Genomic DNA, 19,519 nt, shown 5'->3' with positions numbered 1-19,519 from the left:
TTGAGAATGTCATGATAAAACTGATCCTATGATACATTATTGCTTTTTGGACTGAAAATAATTCAAGGGAAAGACATTTTTAAATATTTCTAAAAAAATAATAATAAAAAAATAAAAATAACATTTGAAAAATCTGTTTGCCAAAACTCCCAGGAGGATGTCTGCCTTACAAGATTAGCACATAGACCCTTTGGACCACCTATGTATTGGTGGGAAAGTGTTAAAACATCAATGATGGAGCAGGAAGTGGCTAGGAACACATTTGCAGTATCATTTCATCTCAGGAGCCTTGTCGTTCTTTTATTTGACACGCACCTCCGCGCTAAACGAGGCCCCTGACGCATGATTGGCGTACAGGAAGTTGGCAACTCTGGTTTTCTCGCACGTTATGTCAAAGACTCGAGTAGAAAAGCACATTTTGCACACAGAAACGTGAACGTTTGCTTCACCTCTCCTTGGATAGTATGCACCTTTGGCGCCCTCTGGTGGACAGCGGGGCCAACCTATCATAGTGTGACGTCACTGCGGTAATAACGACACACAGCGAGCTGATTAAAAAGGTTTTAATTTATGCATCACAGTAAAGACAAAAGGCACATGAAAATCCCTGGAAATGCGAATGATTGGTTCACGTGGCGCACCACAGGTGAGCTGACCAGGTGCGCACACTCACTGGACACTATATTAGGTACACCTGGACGGAGGGGCCGGTACATAACAAATGCAGTTTGCCAAAGAGTCGCCTGGTTAAAGTACAGTGTTTTATTTTCCAGTGTTACTATTCAAACCGTGTGTGTTTTGCAGTGGTCAAATGTGTTAAATATACTTATTCAATAAAAGCTCATTTTAGATCAGGGGCCACATGAGGTAAGATCTATTCTTAAGTGGGCCGGACGGGTAAAATCATGGCATGATAACTTAAAAATAAAGACAATTTCAGATTGTCTTTTTTTAGTTTAAAAATAGACTCAGGGGCCACATGAGGGGAAAATCTATTCTCAAGTGGGCCTGACGGGTAAAATCATGGCATGAAAACGTAAAAATAAAGACAACTTCAGATTGTCTATTTTTAAACTAAGAAAACAAAGTGCAAACTCATTTTAGATCAGGGGCCACATGAGGGAAAATCTATTCTCAAGTGGGCCGGACGGGTAAAATCATGGCATGATAACTTAAAAATAAAGACAATTTCAGATTGTCTTTTTTTAGTTTAAAAATAGACTCAGGGGCCACATGAGGGGAAAATCTATTCTCAAGTGGGCCGGACAGGTAAAATCCTGGCATGATAACTTAAAAATAAAGACAATTTCAGATGGTCTTTTTTTAGTTTAAAAATAGACTCAGGGGCCACATGAGGGGAAAATCTATTCTCAAGTGGGCCCGACGGGTAAAATCATGGCATGATAACTTAAAACTAAAGACAATTTCAGATGGTCTTTTTTTAGTTTAAAAATAGACTCAGGGGCCACATGAGGGGAAAATCTATTCTCAAGTGGGCCCGACGGGTAAAATCATGGCATGATAACTTAAAAATAAAGACAACTTCAGATTGTTTTCTTAGTTTAAAAATAGACTAAATCCTTTTAAATCAGGGGCCACAATCTATTCTCAAGTGGGCCGGACAGGTAAAATCATGGCATGATAACGTAAAAATAAAGACAACTTAAGAATGTTTTTTTTTAGTTTAAAAATAGACTCGGGGGCCACAAGAGGGAAACTCTATTCTCAAGTGGGCCAAACGGGTTAAATCATGGCATGATAACGTAAAAATAAAGACCACTTCATAATGTCTATTTTTAAACTAAGAAAACAAAGTGACAACTCATTTTAGATCGGGGGCCACTAGAGGGAAAATCTATTCTCAAGTGAGCCGGACGGGTAAAATCATGGCATGATAACGTAAAAATAAAGACAACTTCAGATTGTTTTCTTAGTTTAAAAATAGAGTATATCATTTTGGATCAGAGGCCACATGCTATTCCCAAGTGAGCCGGACGGGTAAAATCATGGCATGATAACATAAAAATAAAGACAACTTCAGATTGTTTATTTTTAGTTAAAAAATAGACTCAGGGGCCACATGTGGGGAAAATCTATTCTCAAGTGGCCCGGACGTGAAAAATCATGGCATGATAACGTAAAAATAAAGACAACATCAGATTTTTTTCTTAGTTTAAAAATAGACTAAATGTCAAACAAATTTTAGATCAGGGGCCACATGAGGGGAAAATCTATTCTCAAGTGGGCCGGACGGGAAAAATCATGGCATGATAACAAAAAAATAAAGACAACTTCAGATTGTTTTCTTAGTTTAAAAATAGTCTAAATGTCAAACTAATTTTAGATCAGGGGCCACATGAGGGGAAAATCTATTCTCAAGTGGGCCGGACGGGTAAAATCATGGCATGATAACTTAAAAATAAAGACAACTTCAGATTGTTTTCTTAGTTTAAAAATAGAGTATATCATTTTGGATCAGGGGCCACAAGCTATTCCCAAGTGGGCCGGACGGGTAAAATCATGGCATGATAACTTAAAAATAAAGACAACTTAAGATTTTTTTTTTTTTAGTTTAAAAATAGACTCGGGGGCCACATGAGGGGAAATCTATTCTCAAGTAGGCCAGACGAGTAAAATCATGGCATGATAACTTAAAAATAAAGACAACTTCAGATTGTTTTCTAGGTTTAAAAATAGTCTAAATGTCAAACTAATTTTAGATCAGGGGCCACATGAGGGAAAATCTATTCTCAAGTGGGCCAGACAGTTAAAATCATGGCATGATAACGTAAAAATAAAGACAACTTCAGATGGTTTTCTTAGTTTAAAACTAGACTAAACACATTCCGAAAATGTACAAATCATATTCTACCACTAATAAGCAACACGGCACATGGCTCCGCCCCCAAATAATTGCTATTGCGACATCCAGTGGACACATTCAGAACAGCAGTTTCGTTCATTTCCTACTTAGCAAACTCCTCCTGACTTAGGCCTACTACGCAACTGTGTTTTAATGGTCCTTAGGTCGCTAATTGAGTGCAAAGTTTTTTTTTAAAAAGTGTTAAGACACGACTTTTGTAAAGGTGGAATGTTCAGCACACAACTCGGGTGTACCTAATGTTGTGGCCAGTGAGCGTGGTTCTTAACGAGGACAAAGATTCAGTCGGTAGAGCAACACAGACGACGTTGAAACGGGGAATTAATTACGAGACCCGCTAAAAAAAGTCAACATTAGTCCAAACATCAATTGTTAGTTTCAAGACTGTGGAATGTTGGGCCGACACATAAAGTGACTTTGACAGCACAAGAAGAAGAAGAAGGAGAAAATGTAGCGTATGGCGGCATCAACCATCACCTGGAAGTGGCCTTGTAGTGAAAGATGAAAGTGTCGGAGTCACAGTGTGGAGGAGTTTTACAAAGACCTGGTCGTGTCCTCCAGAGAGCAGACGTGGTGTTCTCACAGCTGAACACCAGCTTGGAGTGCTGATACGCATCTCTGACACTTCCCCTCGAGCACCGTCTCACACACGCACGCAAAAATAGATATTGCACTTGTTCAAAACATCAGAGGGGGGAAAAAAAAGTGTGAAGAACTGTTTCAAAAACAGAAACTTGTGAAACTTTGTCTCGTTTTTATGCATTTACGGAAATACACGCTTCGACAGGCACACCCGCGCTGCACCGGACACTTCATTAGGAACACCCTGCGCTGCACCGGACACCTCATTAGGAACACCCTGCGCTGCACAGGAAACTTCATTAGGCACACCCGCGCTGCACTGGACACCCCATTAGGAACACCCTGCGCTGCACCGGACACTTCATTAGGAACACCCCACGCTGCACCGGACACTTCATTAGGCACACCCGCGCTGCACCGGACACTTTATTAGGCACACCTATGCTGCACCGGACACTTCATTAGGCACACCTATGCTGCACCGGACACTTCATTAGGCACACCTGTGCTTCACGGGACACTTTATTAGGCACACCTGCAGTGTACCGGACACTTCATTAGGCACACCTATGCTGCACCGGACACTTCTTTAGGCACACCTGCACTTCACCGGACACTTCATTAGGCACACCCGCGCTTCACCGGACACTTCATTAGGCACACCTATGCTGCACCGGACACTTTATTAGGCACACCTATGCTGCACCGGACACTTTATTAGGCACACCTATGCTGCACCGGACACTTTATTAGGCACACCTATGCTGCACCGGACACTTTATTAGGCACACCTGCAGTGTACCGGACACTTTATTAGGCACACCTATGCTGCACCGGACACTTTATTAGGCACACCTATGCTGCACCGGACACCTCATTAGGAACACCCTGCGCTGCACCGGAAACTTCATTAGGCACACCCGCGCTGCACTGGACACCCCATTAGGAACACCCTGCGCTGCACCGGACACTTCATTAGGAACACCCCACGCTGCACCGGACACTTCATTAGGCACACCCGCGCTGCACCGGACACTTTATTAGGCACACCTATGCTGCACCGGACACTTCATTAGGCACACCTATGCTGCACCGGACACTTCATTAGGCACACCTGTGCTTCACGGGACACTTTATTAGGCACACCTGCAGTGTACCGGACACTTCATTAGGCACACCTATGCTGCACCGGACACTTCTTTAGGCACACCTGCACTTCACCGGACACTTCATTAGGCACACCCGCGCTTCACCGGACACTTCATTAGGCACACCTATGCTGCACCGGACACTTTATTAGGCACACCTATGCTGCACCGGACACTTTATTAGGCACACCTATGCTGCACCGGACACTTTATTAGGCACACCTATGCTGCACCGGACACTTTATTAGGCACACCTGCAGTGTACCGGACACTTTATTAGGCACACCTATGCTGCACCGGACACTTTATTAGGCACACCTATGCTGCACCGGACACTTCATTAGGCACACCCGCGCTGCCCGGGACACTTTATTAGGCACACCTATGCTGCACCGGACACTTTATCAGGCACACCTATGCTGCACCGGACACTTCATTAGGCACACCCGCGCTGCCCGGGACACTTTATTAGGCACACCTATGCTGCACCGGACACTTCATTAGGCACATCCGTGCTGCCCGGGACACTTTATTAGGCACACCTATGCTGCACCGGACACTTCATTAGGCACACCTGCACTGCACCAGACACTTCATTAGGCACACCTGTGCTTCACGGGACACTGTATTAGGCACACCTACAGTGTACCAGACACTTCATTAGGCACACCTGCGCTGCACCGGACACTTTATTAGGCACACCCGCAGTGTACCGGACACTTCATTAGGCACACCTACGCTTCACGGGACACTTTATTAGGCACACCTGCAGTGTACCGGACACTTCATTAGGCACACCTATGCTGCACCGGACACTTTATTAGGCACACCTGCAGTGTACCGGACACTTCATTAGGCACACCTATGCTGCACCGGACACTTCTTTAGGCACACCCGCACTGCACCAGACACTTCTTTAGGCACACCTGTGCTTCACGGGACACTTTATTAGGCACACCTGCAGTGTACCGGACACTTCATTAGGCACACCTGTGCTTCACAAGACACTTTATTAGGCACACCTGCAGTGTACCGGACACTTCATTAGGCACATCTGTGCTTCACGGGACACTTTATTAGGCACACCTGCAGTGTACCGGACACTTCATTAGGCACACCTATGCTGCACCGGACACTTCTTTAGGCACACCTGCACTGCACCAGACACTTCGTTAGGCACACCTGTGCTTCACGGGACACTTTATTAGGCACACCTGCAGTGTACCGGACACTTCATTAGGCACACCTGCACTGCACCGGACACTTCGTTAGGCACACCTGCACTGCACTGGACACTTCATTAGGCACACCTGTGCTTCACGGGACATTTTATTAGGCACACCTGCATTGCACAGGACACTTCATTAGGCACACCTGTACTGCACCGGACACTTCCTTAGGCACACCTGCACTTCACAGGACACTTTATTAGGCACACCTGCGCTGCACCGGACACTTCATTAGGCACACCTGTACTGCACCGGACACTTCCTTAGGCACACCTGCACTTCACAGGACACTTTATTAGGCACACCTGCGCTGCACCGGACACTTCATTAGGCACTCCTGCGCTTCAGGGGACACTTCATTAGGCACACCTGTCCCGTGAAGTGCAGGTGTGCCTATGAAGTATCCGGTGCAGTGCAGGTGTGCCTAATGAAGTGTCCGGCACTAGGCACACCTGCACTGCACCGGACACTTCTTTAGGCACACCGGACACTTCATTAGGCACACCTGCGCTGCACCGGACACTTCATTATGCACACCTGCGCTGCACCGGACACTTCATTAGGCACTCCTGCGCTTCAGGGGACACTTCATTAGGCACACCTGTCCCGTGAAGTGCAGGTGTGCCTAATGAAGTGTCCGGCATTAGGCACACCTGCACTGCACCGGACACTTCATTAGGCACACCTGAGCTTCACGGGACACTTCATTAGGCACACCTGCAGTGTACAGGACACTTCTTTAGGCACACCTGCATTGCACCGGACACTTCATTAGGCACACCTGTACTGCACCGGACACTTCATTAGGCACACCTGCACTTCACGGGACACTTCATTAGGCACTCCTGCGCTTCAGGGGCCACTTCATTAGGCACACCTGTGCCGCGAAGCGCAGGAGTGCCTAATGAAGTGTCCGGTGCAGTGCAGGTGTGCCTAATGAAGTGTCCGGCGTTAGGCACACCTGCATTGCACCGGACACTTCTTTAGGCACACCGGACACTTCATTAGGCAAACCTGCGCTGCACCGGACACTTCTTTAGGTACACCTGTGCAATCGAATCGGACGCAATATCAAACTTCTGCCTTTCAAAAAAATAACAGTGCAAAAACAGCTGCAAACTACACCCACAATAATAATAATAATAATAATAATATTACGGTAATAATAATAATAATATTAATAATAATAATAAACATGTTATTGGTAGCACAGTACACTACTTGGTAGCACAGTACACAACACAACTTGCCATTTATTTCTGTTTCAAGTATTTTAAAGTTTTAGCTGGCAGATTTTCAAAAGCAGCACTTTTGGGGGGTGCAGCATTTGATTGTTCACGTCTACCTAGTGAAGAAACAGGTGTGCGTGTAAAATAGTGAACTTTAAAATACATTTTAGCCCTTTTAGGGGGGTGTGACATTTGATTGTTCACGTGTACCTAGTGAAGTAACAGGTGTGCATGTAAAATAGTGAACTTTAAGTAAGAAAAAACTGAAACTCCCTGTTTCAAATCTTTAAAATAATTTTAGCCGACCTTTCATTGAAAAGCAGCACTTTTGGGGGAGTACAGCATTCGATTGTTCACGTCTACCTAGTGAAGTAACAGGTGTGTATGTAAAATAGTGAATTTTAAGTAAGAAAAGCTGAATCTCCCCGTTTCAAATCTTGAAAATTAATTTTAGCCGACCTTTCTTTGAAAAGCAGCACTTTTGGGGGGTACAGCATTTGACTGTTCACGTCTACACAGTGAAGTAACAGGTGTGGATGTAAAATAGTGAACTTTAAGTAAGAAAAAACTGAATCCTTCCGTTTCAAGTCTTTAAAATACATTTTAGCCGATCTTTCTTTGAAAAGCAGCACTTTTAGGGGGGTACAGCATTCGATTGTTCACGTGTACCTAGTGAAGTAACAGGTGTGCATGTAAAATAGTGAATTTTAAGTAAGAAAAAAATGAATCTCCCTGTTTTAAGTCTTTAAAATACATTTTAGCTGATCTTTTTTTGAAAAGCAGCACTTTTCGGGGGGTACAGCATTTGACTGTTCACGTCTAACTAGTAAAGAAACAGGTGTGCATGTAAAAAAGTTAACTTTAAGTAAGAAAAAACTGAATCTTTCCGTTTCAAGTCTTCAAAATACCTTTTAGCCCTTTTAGGGGGGTGTTGTGTTTGATTGTTCACGTGTACCTAGTGAAGTAACAGGTGTGTATGTAAAATAGTGAACTTTAAATAAGAATCTTTCCGTTTCAAGTCTTTAAAATACCTTTTAGCCCTTATAGGGGGGTGTTGTGTTTGATTGTTCACGTGTACCTAGTGAAGTGTATCTAAAATAAACTACAAATAGCACAATACACAACGGAACGGGACGTTTCTTCCAGTCTCCATTATTTTTAATAAGCAGCACTTTTCGGTGGGGGTGCAACATTCGATTGTTCACGTGTACCTAGTGAAAAAACAGGTGTGCATGTAAAATAGTGAACTTGAAACAGAAAGATTCAGTTTTTTCTTATTTAAAGTCTTTAAAATACATTTAAGCACTTTTAGGGGGGTGCAACATTTGATTGTTCACATGTACCTAGTGAAGAAACAGGTGTACATGTAAAATAGTGAACTTTAAGTAAGAAAAACTGAATCTCCCTGTTTCAAGTATTTAAAATACCTTTTAGCCCTTTTAGGGGGGTGTGGTGTTCAATTGTTGACGTGTACCTAGTGAAGTGTATCTAAAATAAACTACAAATATCGAACGGGCCGTTTCTTCCTGTCTTCCAAGTTTTAGCTGACATTATTTTTAAAAAGTAGCACTTTTCGGGGGGTACAGCATTTGACTGTTCACGTCTGCCTAGTAAAGAAACAGGTGTGCATGTAAAATAGTGAACTATAAGTAAGAAAAACTGAATCTCCCTGTTTCAAATCTTTAAAATAAATTTTAGCCGACTTTTCTTTGAAAAGCTGCACTTTTGGGGGGTACAGCATTTGATTGTTCACGTCTACCTATAAAGGTGTGCATGTAAAATAGTGAACTTTAAATAAGAAAAAACTGAATATTTCCGTTTCAAGTCTTTAAAATATCTTTTAGCCCTTTTAGGGGGGGTGTTGTGTTTGATAGTTCATGTGTACCTAGGGAAGTAACAGGTGTGGATGTAAAATAGTGAACTTTAAGTAAGAAAAAACGGAATCTATCTGTTTCTAGCCCTTTTGGTGGGGTGTTGCATTCAATTGTTCACGTGTACCTAGTGAAGTAACAGGTGTGGTATGTAAAATAGTGAACTTTAAGTAAGATAAACTGAATCTCCCTGTTTCAAATCTTTAAAATAAATTTTAGCCGACCTTTCTTTGAAAAGCAGCACTTTTGGGGGGGTGCAGCATTCGATTGTTCACGTCTACCTAGTGAAGTGTATCTAAAATAAACTACAAATAGCACAATACACAACCGAACTGGCCGTTTCTTCCCCCCTCCCGAGTTTTAGCCGTCATTATCTTTAAAAAGCAGCACTTTTCGGGGGGTGCAACATTTGATTGTTCACGTGTACCTAGTGAAGTGTATCTAAAATAACCTACAAATAGCGCAATACACAACCGAACGGGCCGTTTCTTTCAGTCTTCCAAGTTTTAGCCGACATTATTTTTAAAAAGCAGCACTTTTCGGGGGGTGCAACATTTGATTGTTCACGTGTACCTAGTGAAGTATCTAAAATAAACTACAAATGGCACAATACACAACCGAACGGGCCGTTTCTTCCCGTCTTCCAAGTGTTAGCCGACATTATTTTTAAAAAGCAGCACTTTTCGGGGGGTGCAACATTTGATTGTTCACGTGTACCTAGTGAAGTGTATCTAAAATAAACTACAAATGGCACAACACGCAACCGAACGGGCTGTCTTCCGAGTTTTAGCCGCCATTATTTTTAAAAAGCAGCACTTTTCGGGGGGGGGGTGCGACATTTGATTGTTCACGTCTACCTAGTGAAGTGTATCTAAAATAAACTACAAATGGCACAACACGCAACCGAACGGGCCGTCTTCCGAGTTTTAGCCGACATTATTTTTAAAAAGCAGCACTTTTCGGGGGGTGCGGCATTTGATTGTTCGTGTGTGCCTCGCAAAACGTCGCAACGGCGTGCAAAACAGTGAACTTCAGCTGTAAGAACCGCAAACGAGCTCGCCGTTTCAAGCCTTGAAGGTACGTTTCGGCCGGCGACTCCCTGTACCGTATTTCACGTGAAACATTTCCTTCAGAGCTCTTGCGATTTTTTTGGGTGCAACTCGACTTTTGTCGGTCCTTCTTGAGCTGGTTGGATCCGGTCATTTACGCCGTAGATATAAGCAGGGGCGTCCGTGATGTAACGTATGAAAGTAATGGTGGAAGTTAAGGACAGGAAAGTAGAATCACGGTTTAGGAAGAAGAAGAAGAAGTGTGATGTAAGACAATTGTACAACCAATCACCTCACAGCGTCCACCTCCCGCGGCTCAGCCGGGCACCAGCACCTTGTCTATGGCGTACTGTAAACGGTCCCAGTTCTTCCAGAACACGGTCAGGAAGAAGACCCCCAGGACGGTGGCGACCACGTGGTGCCGGCTCCTCATCAGCGGGGCGGCGAACTTGGCGGCGGTGGAGACGCAGACCAGGATGACGGTGACGAAGGCCAGCATGATGTTGATGCTCCGCCCCAGCAGCACCCGGGCGTCGCCGCTCTCCAGCTGCACCGTCTGCTGCTGGTGCTGCTGCTGCAGCTCCAGCTTGGACACGCGCGTCTGACACGACTCCAGAGCTTCCTAAGGATCAGGCGGGGGAGGGATTTGGAGCGTGTTTTTTTTTAAAGGACCGTGGGACGTCTCCCGTGGTCTACCTGAATGTCGCGGGCTCTCTCCAGGGCCTGGTAGGCCACCCTCTCCTCGATGCTGGCCAGCTCTTGCTTCAGGTCGGCCATCTCGTGCTGGTGGAGCTCCGTCAGGTCGTTCAGTTGGTCCTCCAGGCGCTCGTACCTGAAACACCACCTTTTTAATGGCGCGGCACATCGACAAACCCCAAAACCACGTCGGGTAAATGGTAAATAAAAACAGAATACAAAGATTTGCCAATCTTTTTTTTTTTGGAAATGATCACCGTGCTGGTTGCCAGCTAGCAATTAGCGTGCTAGTTGGCAGTTAGCGTGCTAGTTGTTAACTAGTGATTAGTGCGCCTGTTGCCAGCTAATGATTAAGGCGCTCGTTACCAGTCAGCAATTAGTGCACTAGTTGCTAGCCAGCTATTAGCCATCAAAACATTAGGGGGATTGTTGCCAGCTAGCGTTTGGAGCGCTAGTTGCCAGCTAGCAACTAGCGTGCTAGTTGTTAACTAGTGATTAGTGCGCCTGTTGCCAGCTAATGATTAAGGCGCTCGTTACCAGTCAGCAATTAGTGCACTAGTTGATAGCCAGCTATTAGCCATCAAAACATTAGGGGGATTGTTGCCAGCTAGCGTTTGGTGCGCTAGTTGCCAGCTAGCAACTAGCGTGCTAGTTGTTAACTAGTGATTAGTGCGCTAGTTGTCAACTAGAGATTAGGGCGCCTGTTTCCAGCTAATGATTAAGGCGCTAGTTGCCAGCTAGCGATTAATGCACTAGTTGCTAGCCAGCTACTAGCCGTCCTAAAATTAGGGTGCTTGTTTTCAGCTAGCGATTAGTGCACTAGCCAGCTATTAGCCATTCAAAAATTAAAGTGACTGTTGCCAGCTAGCAATAAGTGCACTAGTTGCCAGGCAGCAATTAGCCATCCAAAAATTAGTGTGCCTGTTGCCAGCTAGCGATTAGTGCACTAGTTAACAGTCAGCAATTAGCCATCTAAAAATGTGGGTGGTTGTTGCCAGCTAGCGATTAGTGCACTAGTTGCTAGCCAGCTATTCGCCATCCAAAAATGAGGGTGCTTGTTGCCAGCTAGCGATTAGTGCACTAGTTGCCAGCCAGCTATAAGTCATCCAAAAATTAGTGTGCCTGTTGCCAGCTAGCGATTAGTGCACTAGTTGCCAGCCAGCTATAAGTCATCCAAAAATTAGTGTGCCTGTTGCCAGCTAGCGATTAGTGCACTAGTTAACAGTCAGCAATAGCCGTCTAAAAATGTGGGTGGTTGTTGCCAGCTAGGGATTAGTGCACTAGTTGCTAGCCAGCTATTCGCCATCCAAAAATGAGGGTGCTTGTTGCCAGCTAGCGATTAGTGCACTAGTTGCCATCCAGCTATTAGCCATCCAAAACTTAGGGTGCTTGTTGCCAGCTAGCAATTAGTGCACTAGTTGCCAGCCAGCTATTAGCCATCTAAAAATTAGTGTGCATGTTGCCAGCTAACGAATAATGCACTAGTTACCAGTTAGCAATTAGCCATCTAAAAATGTGGGTGCTTGTTGCCAGCTGGCGATTAGTGCACTAGTTACCAGTCGGCAATTAGCCATCTAAAAATGTGGGTGCTTGTTGCCAGCTAGCGATTAGTGCACTAGTTGCTAGCCAGCTATTCGCCATTCAAAAATGAGGGTGCTTGTTGCCAGCTAGCGATTAGTGCACTAGTTACCAGTCAGCAATTAGCCATCTAAAAATTAGGGTTCTTGTTGCCAGCTAGCGATTAGTGCACTAGTTACCAGTTAGCAATTAGCCATCTAAAAATTAGGGTGCTTGTTGCCAGCTAGCGATTAGTGCACTAGTTACCAGGCAGCAATTAGCCATCTAAAAATGAGGGTGCTTGTTGCCAGCTAGCGATTAGTGCACTAGTTGCCAGTCAGCAATTAGCCATCTAAAAATGTGGGTGCTTGTTGCCAGCTAGCAATTAGTGCACTAGTTGCCAGTCAGCAATTAGCCATCTAAAAATGTGGGTGCTTGTTGCCAGCTAGCGATTAGTGCACTAGTTGCCAGTCAGCAATTAGCCATCTAAAAATGAGGGTGCTTGTTGCCAATTAACGAATAATGCCCTAGTTACCAGTCAGCAATTAGCCATCTAAAAATGTGGGTGCTTGTTGCCAGCTAGCAATTAGTGCACTAGTTGCTAGCCAGCTATTAGCCATCTAAAAATTAGGGTGCTTGTTGCCAGCTAGCGATTAGTGCACTAGTTACCAGTAAGCAATTAGCCATCTAAAAATGAGGGTGCTTGTTGCCAGCTAGCAATTAGTGCACTAGTTGCCAGCCAGCTATTAGCCATCTAAAAATTAGTGTGCATGTTGCCAGCTAACGAATAATGCACTAGTTACCAGTTAGCAATTAGCCATCTAAAAATGTGGGTGCTTGTTGCCAGCTGGCGATTAGTGCACTAGTTACCAGTCAACAATTAGCCATCTAAAAATGTGGGTGCTTGTTGCCAGCTAGCAATTAGTGCACTAGTTGCTAGCCAGCTATTCGCCATTCAAAAATGAGGCTGCTTGTTGCCAGCTAGCGATTAGTGCACCAGTTGCCAGCCAGCCATTAGCAGGGCTATATAGTATTATTTGAAGGTCTTAGTACAGTTTTACACAACAACGCGATGTGTTCAAACACAATTGGAGTCGGGGTCTCTGGCCTGGAGCAGGTTGAGGACTCCCTGATCTGGACCACCCACCTGTATCGCTCCTCCTGCAGCGCTTGGTTAACGACTCCATACTCCCTCTTGAACTGGGCTTTGGCCTCCTCCATGTCCTCCTCCAGCTGGTTCTGCGCCTCCTTAATCTCCCGGGCCTCCTCCAGGCCCATCACCAGCCTGCTGTAGGTCTCGCCCACAGGCACCGCCTGCTGACCCGGGCAAGGTCCGGGGGCCCGCATCCCCGCCGAGAGCCCGTTGCTGTCCGCAGAGTTGGAGGCGCTGACCAGGGAGCACTCGTCGTCGCTGGGGTACTTGGACTTCCCCACCAGCGAGGTGCTGCTGCTCAGGCCCTTCCCGCCCGCCGCCTCAGCGGGCAGCGGCGGGGAGGCGTCCATGGAGGTCTTGAGGTGGGCGATGTTGTCAGCGCTGCCGAACTTGTTCCTGATGAGGTTGGCGAACTCCCGGGGTTTGCTGAAGAAGAACGGCGGCGAGAGAGAGACGCCGGGTCCGATGGTCTTGATCTTGTCCATGGTGGGGTGGCGCCCGCTGCCCGTCATGTCCCTCAGCAGCTCCCGGCGAGACTCCCGGGGTATGGTGCTGTGCTTGGGCGGCGAGGGGTGGAGGTGGACCTCGCTGTCCTTCATCTTGCGGTAGTACTGCTCCAGCTTCTTCTGCATCTGGGCGATGTTCTGCGCCGACTTCTGGTTCTTCTTCTCGAACACCTGCTTGATGCGGCCCACCTGCTGCTTGTCGGCGCTGTTCACCAGCTTCAGGTACTCCACCAGGTTCTCATCCTGCGCCGTCTTCTCGATCTTCAGCTGCTCCGTCACCTTCAGGATCTTCTGCTGGAGGCTGTCCACGCAGGAGCGGCTCCGCTGGAACTCCGGGGGCCCGGAGGACGAGGGCGCGCCGTCGCTCAGGTCCAGGTCCAGGTTGTTCTCCGACAGTCCCCGGCGCATGGAGGCGGGGGGGCTGGGGAAAGAGCCGTCGGTGCTGCGGTCCTGCATGGTGGAGAGACCACGTCATGTCACACACAACTCAATAACTCCAGTGTTTAGTTGATACCAGCTGACACCAGCCACTAACATGTTGATATCAACTTTAGCTAGACTGATTCCATGTACTAACATGTTGATATCAACTTTAGCTAGGGTGATACCATGCACTAACATGTTGATATCAACTTTAGCTAGGGTGATACCATGTACTAACATGTTGATATCAAGTTTAGCTAGACTGATGCCATGTACTAACATGTTGATATCAAGTTTAGCTAGACTGATACCATGTACTAACATGTTCATATCAACTATAGCTAGGGTGATACCATGTACTAACATGGTGATATCAACTTTAGCTAGACTGATGCCATGTACTAACATGTTGATATCAAGTTTAGCTAAACTGATACCATGTACTAACATGTTGATATCAACTTTAGCTAGGGTGATACAATGTACTAACATGTTGATATCAACTTTAGCTAGGGTGATACCATGTACTAACATGTTGATATCAAGTTTAGCTAGACTGATGCCATGTACTAACATGTTGATATCAACTTTAGCTAGGGTGATACCATGTACTAACATGTTGATATCAACTTTAGCTAGGGTGATACCAGGTGCTAACATGTTAATATCAAGTTTAGCTAGGGTGATACCATGTACTAACATGTTGATATCAACTTTAGCTAGGGTGATACCATGTACTAACATGTTGATATCAAGTTTAGCTAGACTGATACCATGTACTAACATGTTGATATCAAGTTTATCTAGACTGATACTATGTACTAACATGTTGATATCAAGTTTAGCTAGACTGATACCATGTACTAACATGTTGATATCAAGTTTAGCTAGACTGATACCATGTACTAACATGTTGATATCAACTTTAGCTAGGGTGATACCATGTACTAACATGTTGATATCAAGTTTAGCTAGACTGATACCATGTACTAACATGTTGATATCAAGTTTATCTAGACTGATACTATGTACTAACATGTTGATATCAAGTTTAGCTAGACTGATACCATGTGCTAACATGTTGATATCAAGTTTAGCTAGACTGATACCATGTACTAACATGTTGATATCAACTTTAGCTAGGGTGATACCATGTACTAACATGGTGATATCAACTTTAGCTAGACTGATGCCATGTACTAACATGTTGATATCAACTTTAGCTAGGGTGATACCATGTACTAACATGGTGATATCAACTTTAGTTAGACTGATACCATGTACTAACATGTTGATATCAAGTTTATCTAGACTGATACCATGTACTAACATGTTGATATCAAGTTTAGTTAGACTGATACCAGGTGCTAACATGTTGATATCAAGTTTAGCTAGACTGATACCATGTACTAACATGTTGATATCAAGTTTAGGTAGACTGATACCATGTACTAACATGTTGATATCAAGTTTAGCTAGGGTGATACCAGGTGCTAACATGTTAATATCAAGTTTAGTTAGGATGATACCAGTTACTAACATGTTGATATCAAGTTTAGCTAGGGTGATACTAGTTGCATACATGTTGATATTAAGTTTAGCTAGGGTGATACCAGTTGCATACATGTTGATATTAAGTTTAGCTAGACTGATACCAGTTACTAACATGTTGATATCAAGTTTAACTACGGTGATACTAGGTGCTAACATGTTGATATCAAGTTTAGTTAGGGTGATACTAGTTGCATACATGTTGATATTAAGTTTAGCTAGGGTGATACCAGTTGCATACATGTTGATATTAAGTTTAGCCAGACTGATACCAGTTACTAACATGTTGATATCAAGTTTAGCTAGGGTGATACCAGGTACTAACATGTTGATATCAAGTTTAGCTAGGGTGATACCAGGTACTAACATGTTGATATCAAGTTTAGCTAGACTGATACCATGTACTAACATGTTGATACCAAGTTTCGTTAGGGTGATACCAGTTGCATACATGTTGATATTAAGTTTAGCTAGGGTGATACTAGGTGCTAACATGTTGATATAAAGTTTAGCTAGGGTGATACCAGGTTCTAACATGTTAATATCAAGTTTATCTAGGGTGATACCAGTTACTAACATGTTGATATCAAGTTCAGCTAGGGTGATACCAGTTGCATACATGTTGATATCAAGTTTAGTTAGGGTGATACCAGTTGCACACATATTGTTATTAAGTTTAGTTAGGGTCATACCAGTTGTGTACCATGTACTAACATGTTGATATCAAGTTTAGCTAGGGTGACACCAGGTGCTAACATGTTAATATCAAGTTCAGTTAGTGTGATACCAGTTGCATACATGTTGATATTAAGTTTAGCTAGGGTGATACCAGTTGCATACATGTTGATATTAAGTTTAGCTAGGGTGATACTAGGTGCTAACATGTTGATATCAAGTTTAGCTAGGGTGATACAAGGTACTAACATATAAATATCAAGTTTAGCTAGTGATACCAGGTTCTAACATGTTAATATCAAGTTTAGCTAGGGTGATACCAGGTACTAACATATAAATATCAAGTTTAGCTAGTGATACCAGGTACTAACATGTTAATGTCAAGTTTAGCTAGGGTGATACAAACATACATATACATTCACTGTACAAACATACATATACACATACTGTACATACATACATATACACATACTGTACATATACATTCACGGTACACACATACATATACACATACTGTACATATACATTCACTGTACATACATACATATACACAGTGTACATATACATTCACTGTACACATACATATACACATACATGTACATATACATTCACTGTACATACATACATATACACATACTGTACATATATAAGTACATATACATACATATAATCAGGTTTCATCAAACATATATTAACGTTGTTGCCCTAGGGTAAACTGGGTAACACACGGCACACTGACAAAGCTTAACCTATAGATACTATAACAATCTACAAGGTTAATACAGTTCGTTCTTCCCCTCCATTCAACTGCTTTCTTTTGTATTTGAAGTTACCATTTGTTGCATTTGGAACAATTGTATTGTTGATGATAGAGGTAATGATTGTTATTATTCAATATCAATAGTGCTATTGGTGTTTGTATTGATCCATTTGTAGTTCATTGTCATTTTAGTGTTATCAATATTTACTTCCCCAACTGCTTCTTTGCTATCACTTTCACTTTCACTTTTCCACATATCCTATTTGCTGATGCTGTGCTGTTGTTGTCTCGGTCTTGTGCAAAATAAGTCAATAATAAATTGTTCATCACGCACACACGTTCAAAGTGCAATGTCAATGCTGATGATGTGCATTTATCAGAAAGAAGAATGAAGGTAAATATTTATTCCAACCGTCGTCCCTAATATTCAAATACTTTGGATTTTTGTCTAAGACAGTACTTTGTAAACAATCATGGAAACACAACAAAACAAGTAGAAAATAGACATTTTGATCGTGCAAGTATCAATCCGGTACTGATACTACCCCTGGTATCTGTGCGATCGATTATCAGGGGTGATCCACGCACTCCGCCCTATGGTCAGAGTGCACGCGGTGGATTGCAGAAAGTACTGCTTGCAACACAAAAGACGGCACTTGATTTCTTCGAGTCAATAGAAAGTCTGAACTGGAGTCTTCGGTCTGGTTGGTCAACAAGTCCTCATCTTCACCGCATTCAATCAGACACGTTTGATAGAAATCTGACATTTTGCACCTAAATCAGACACGCTTTCACAAGTTGTTCATATTTTCCTCACAAAAATGTTCTTGGAATATCAGAAAGTCTTCTAAGTAACTTCTACTTCCTGTGAGAGCTTCTGGGTGTGACTGTCAAGAGGACACATTTGCTTACAACCCTCACACTTATGACCACATTTTAAATATCAAATAATAATAATAAATATATAATCCTGTTTACTTGAAACCCTCACATAACGATAACGGCCATAATTAAATATCTAATAATAATAATAATAATAATTTCTAATCCTGTTTGCTTAGAACCCTCACACTAATGACCACATTTCAGATAACAGCCATTATTAAATAGCTAATAATAATAAATAATGATAAATAATATCTGATCCTGATTTCAGAAAACGGCTATTATTAAATATGTAATAATAATAATAATAAAGAATGATAAATAATATCTGATGCTGATTTCAGATAACGGCCATTATTAAATATGTAATAATAAAAAACAATAATAAATAATATCTGATCCAGTTTGCTTACAACCCTCACACTAATGACCACATTTTAGATAACAGCCATTATTAAATAGCTAATAATAATAAATAATGATAAATAATATCTGATCCTGATTTCAGAAAACGGCTATTATTAAATATGTAATAATAATAATAATAAAGAATGATAAATAATATCTGATGCTGATTTCAGATAACGGCCATTATTAAATATGTAATAATAAAAAACAATAATAAATAATATCTGATCCAGTTTGCTTACAACCCTCACACTAATGACCACATTTCGGATAACAGCCATTATTAAATAGCTAATAATAATAAATAATGATAAATAATATCTGATCCTGATTTAAGATAACGGCCATTATTAAATATGTAATAATGATAATAATAAATAATGAGAAATAATATCTGATCCTGATTTCAGATAACGGCCATTATTAAATATGTAATAATAATAATAATAAATAATGAATAATATCTGATCCTGATTTCAGATAACGGCCATTATTAAATATGTAAAAATAATAATGATAAATAATATCTGATGCTGATTTCAGATAACGGCCATTATTAAATATGTAATAATAAAAAACAATAATAAATAATATCTGATCCAGTTTGCTTACAACCCTCACACTAAAGAACACATTTCAGATAACAGCCATTATTAAATAGCTAATAATAATAAATAATGATAAATAATATCTGATCCTGATTTAAGATAACGGCCATTATTAAATATGTAATAATGATAATAATAATAATAAATAATGATAAATAATATCTGATCCTGATTTCGGATAACGGCCATTATTAAATATGTAATAATAATAATAATAAATAATGAATAATATCTGATCCTGATTTCAGATAACGGCCATTATTAAATATGTAATAATAATAATAATAAATAATGAATAATATCTGATC

General features: G+C 42.3%; 1 protein-coding gene across 1 annotated transcript in view; it reads right to left on the bottom strand.

The window, feature by feature from the left end:
• Window positions 1-6,794: 6,794 nt before the first annotated feature.
• The window catches only part of LOC133647020 (transmembrane and coiled-coil domain protein 3-like), a 52,170-nt gene continuing 39,445 nt past the window's right edge, over window positions 6,795-19,519 (bottom strand). The window contains exons 2-4 of the mRNA XM_062043060.1: window positions 13,390-14,351; window positions 10,686-10,821; window positions 6,795-10,611 (exon numbers count right to left, since the gene is read on the bottom strand). Of these exons, the coding sequence (XP_061899044.1) occupies window positions 10,306-10,611; window positions 10,686-10,821; window positions 13,390-14,351 (1,404 nt within the window). The 3' untranslated portion in view covers window positions 6,795-10,305. The remainder of the gene's footprint in view (window positions 10,612-10,685; window positions 10,822-13,389; window positions 14,352-19,519) is intronic.

The sequence above is a fragment of the Entelurus aequoreus genome, linkage group LG03 (assembly GCF_033978785.1).
Source record: "Entelurus aequoreus isolate RoL-2023_Sb linkage group LG03, RoL_Eaeq_v1.1, whole genome shotgun sequence".
NCBI lineage: Eukaryota > Metazoa > Chordata > Actinopteri > Syngnathiformes > Syngnathidae > Entelurus > Entelurus aequoreus.
The sequence above is the reverse complement of the archived record's forward strand: the minus strand, read 5'-3'. Positions and strand labels throughout refer to the sequence as shown.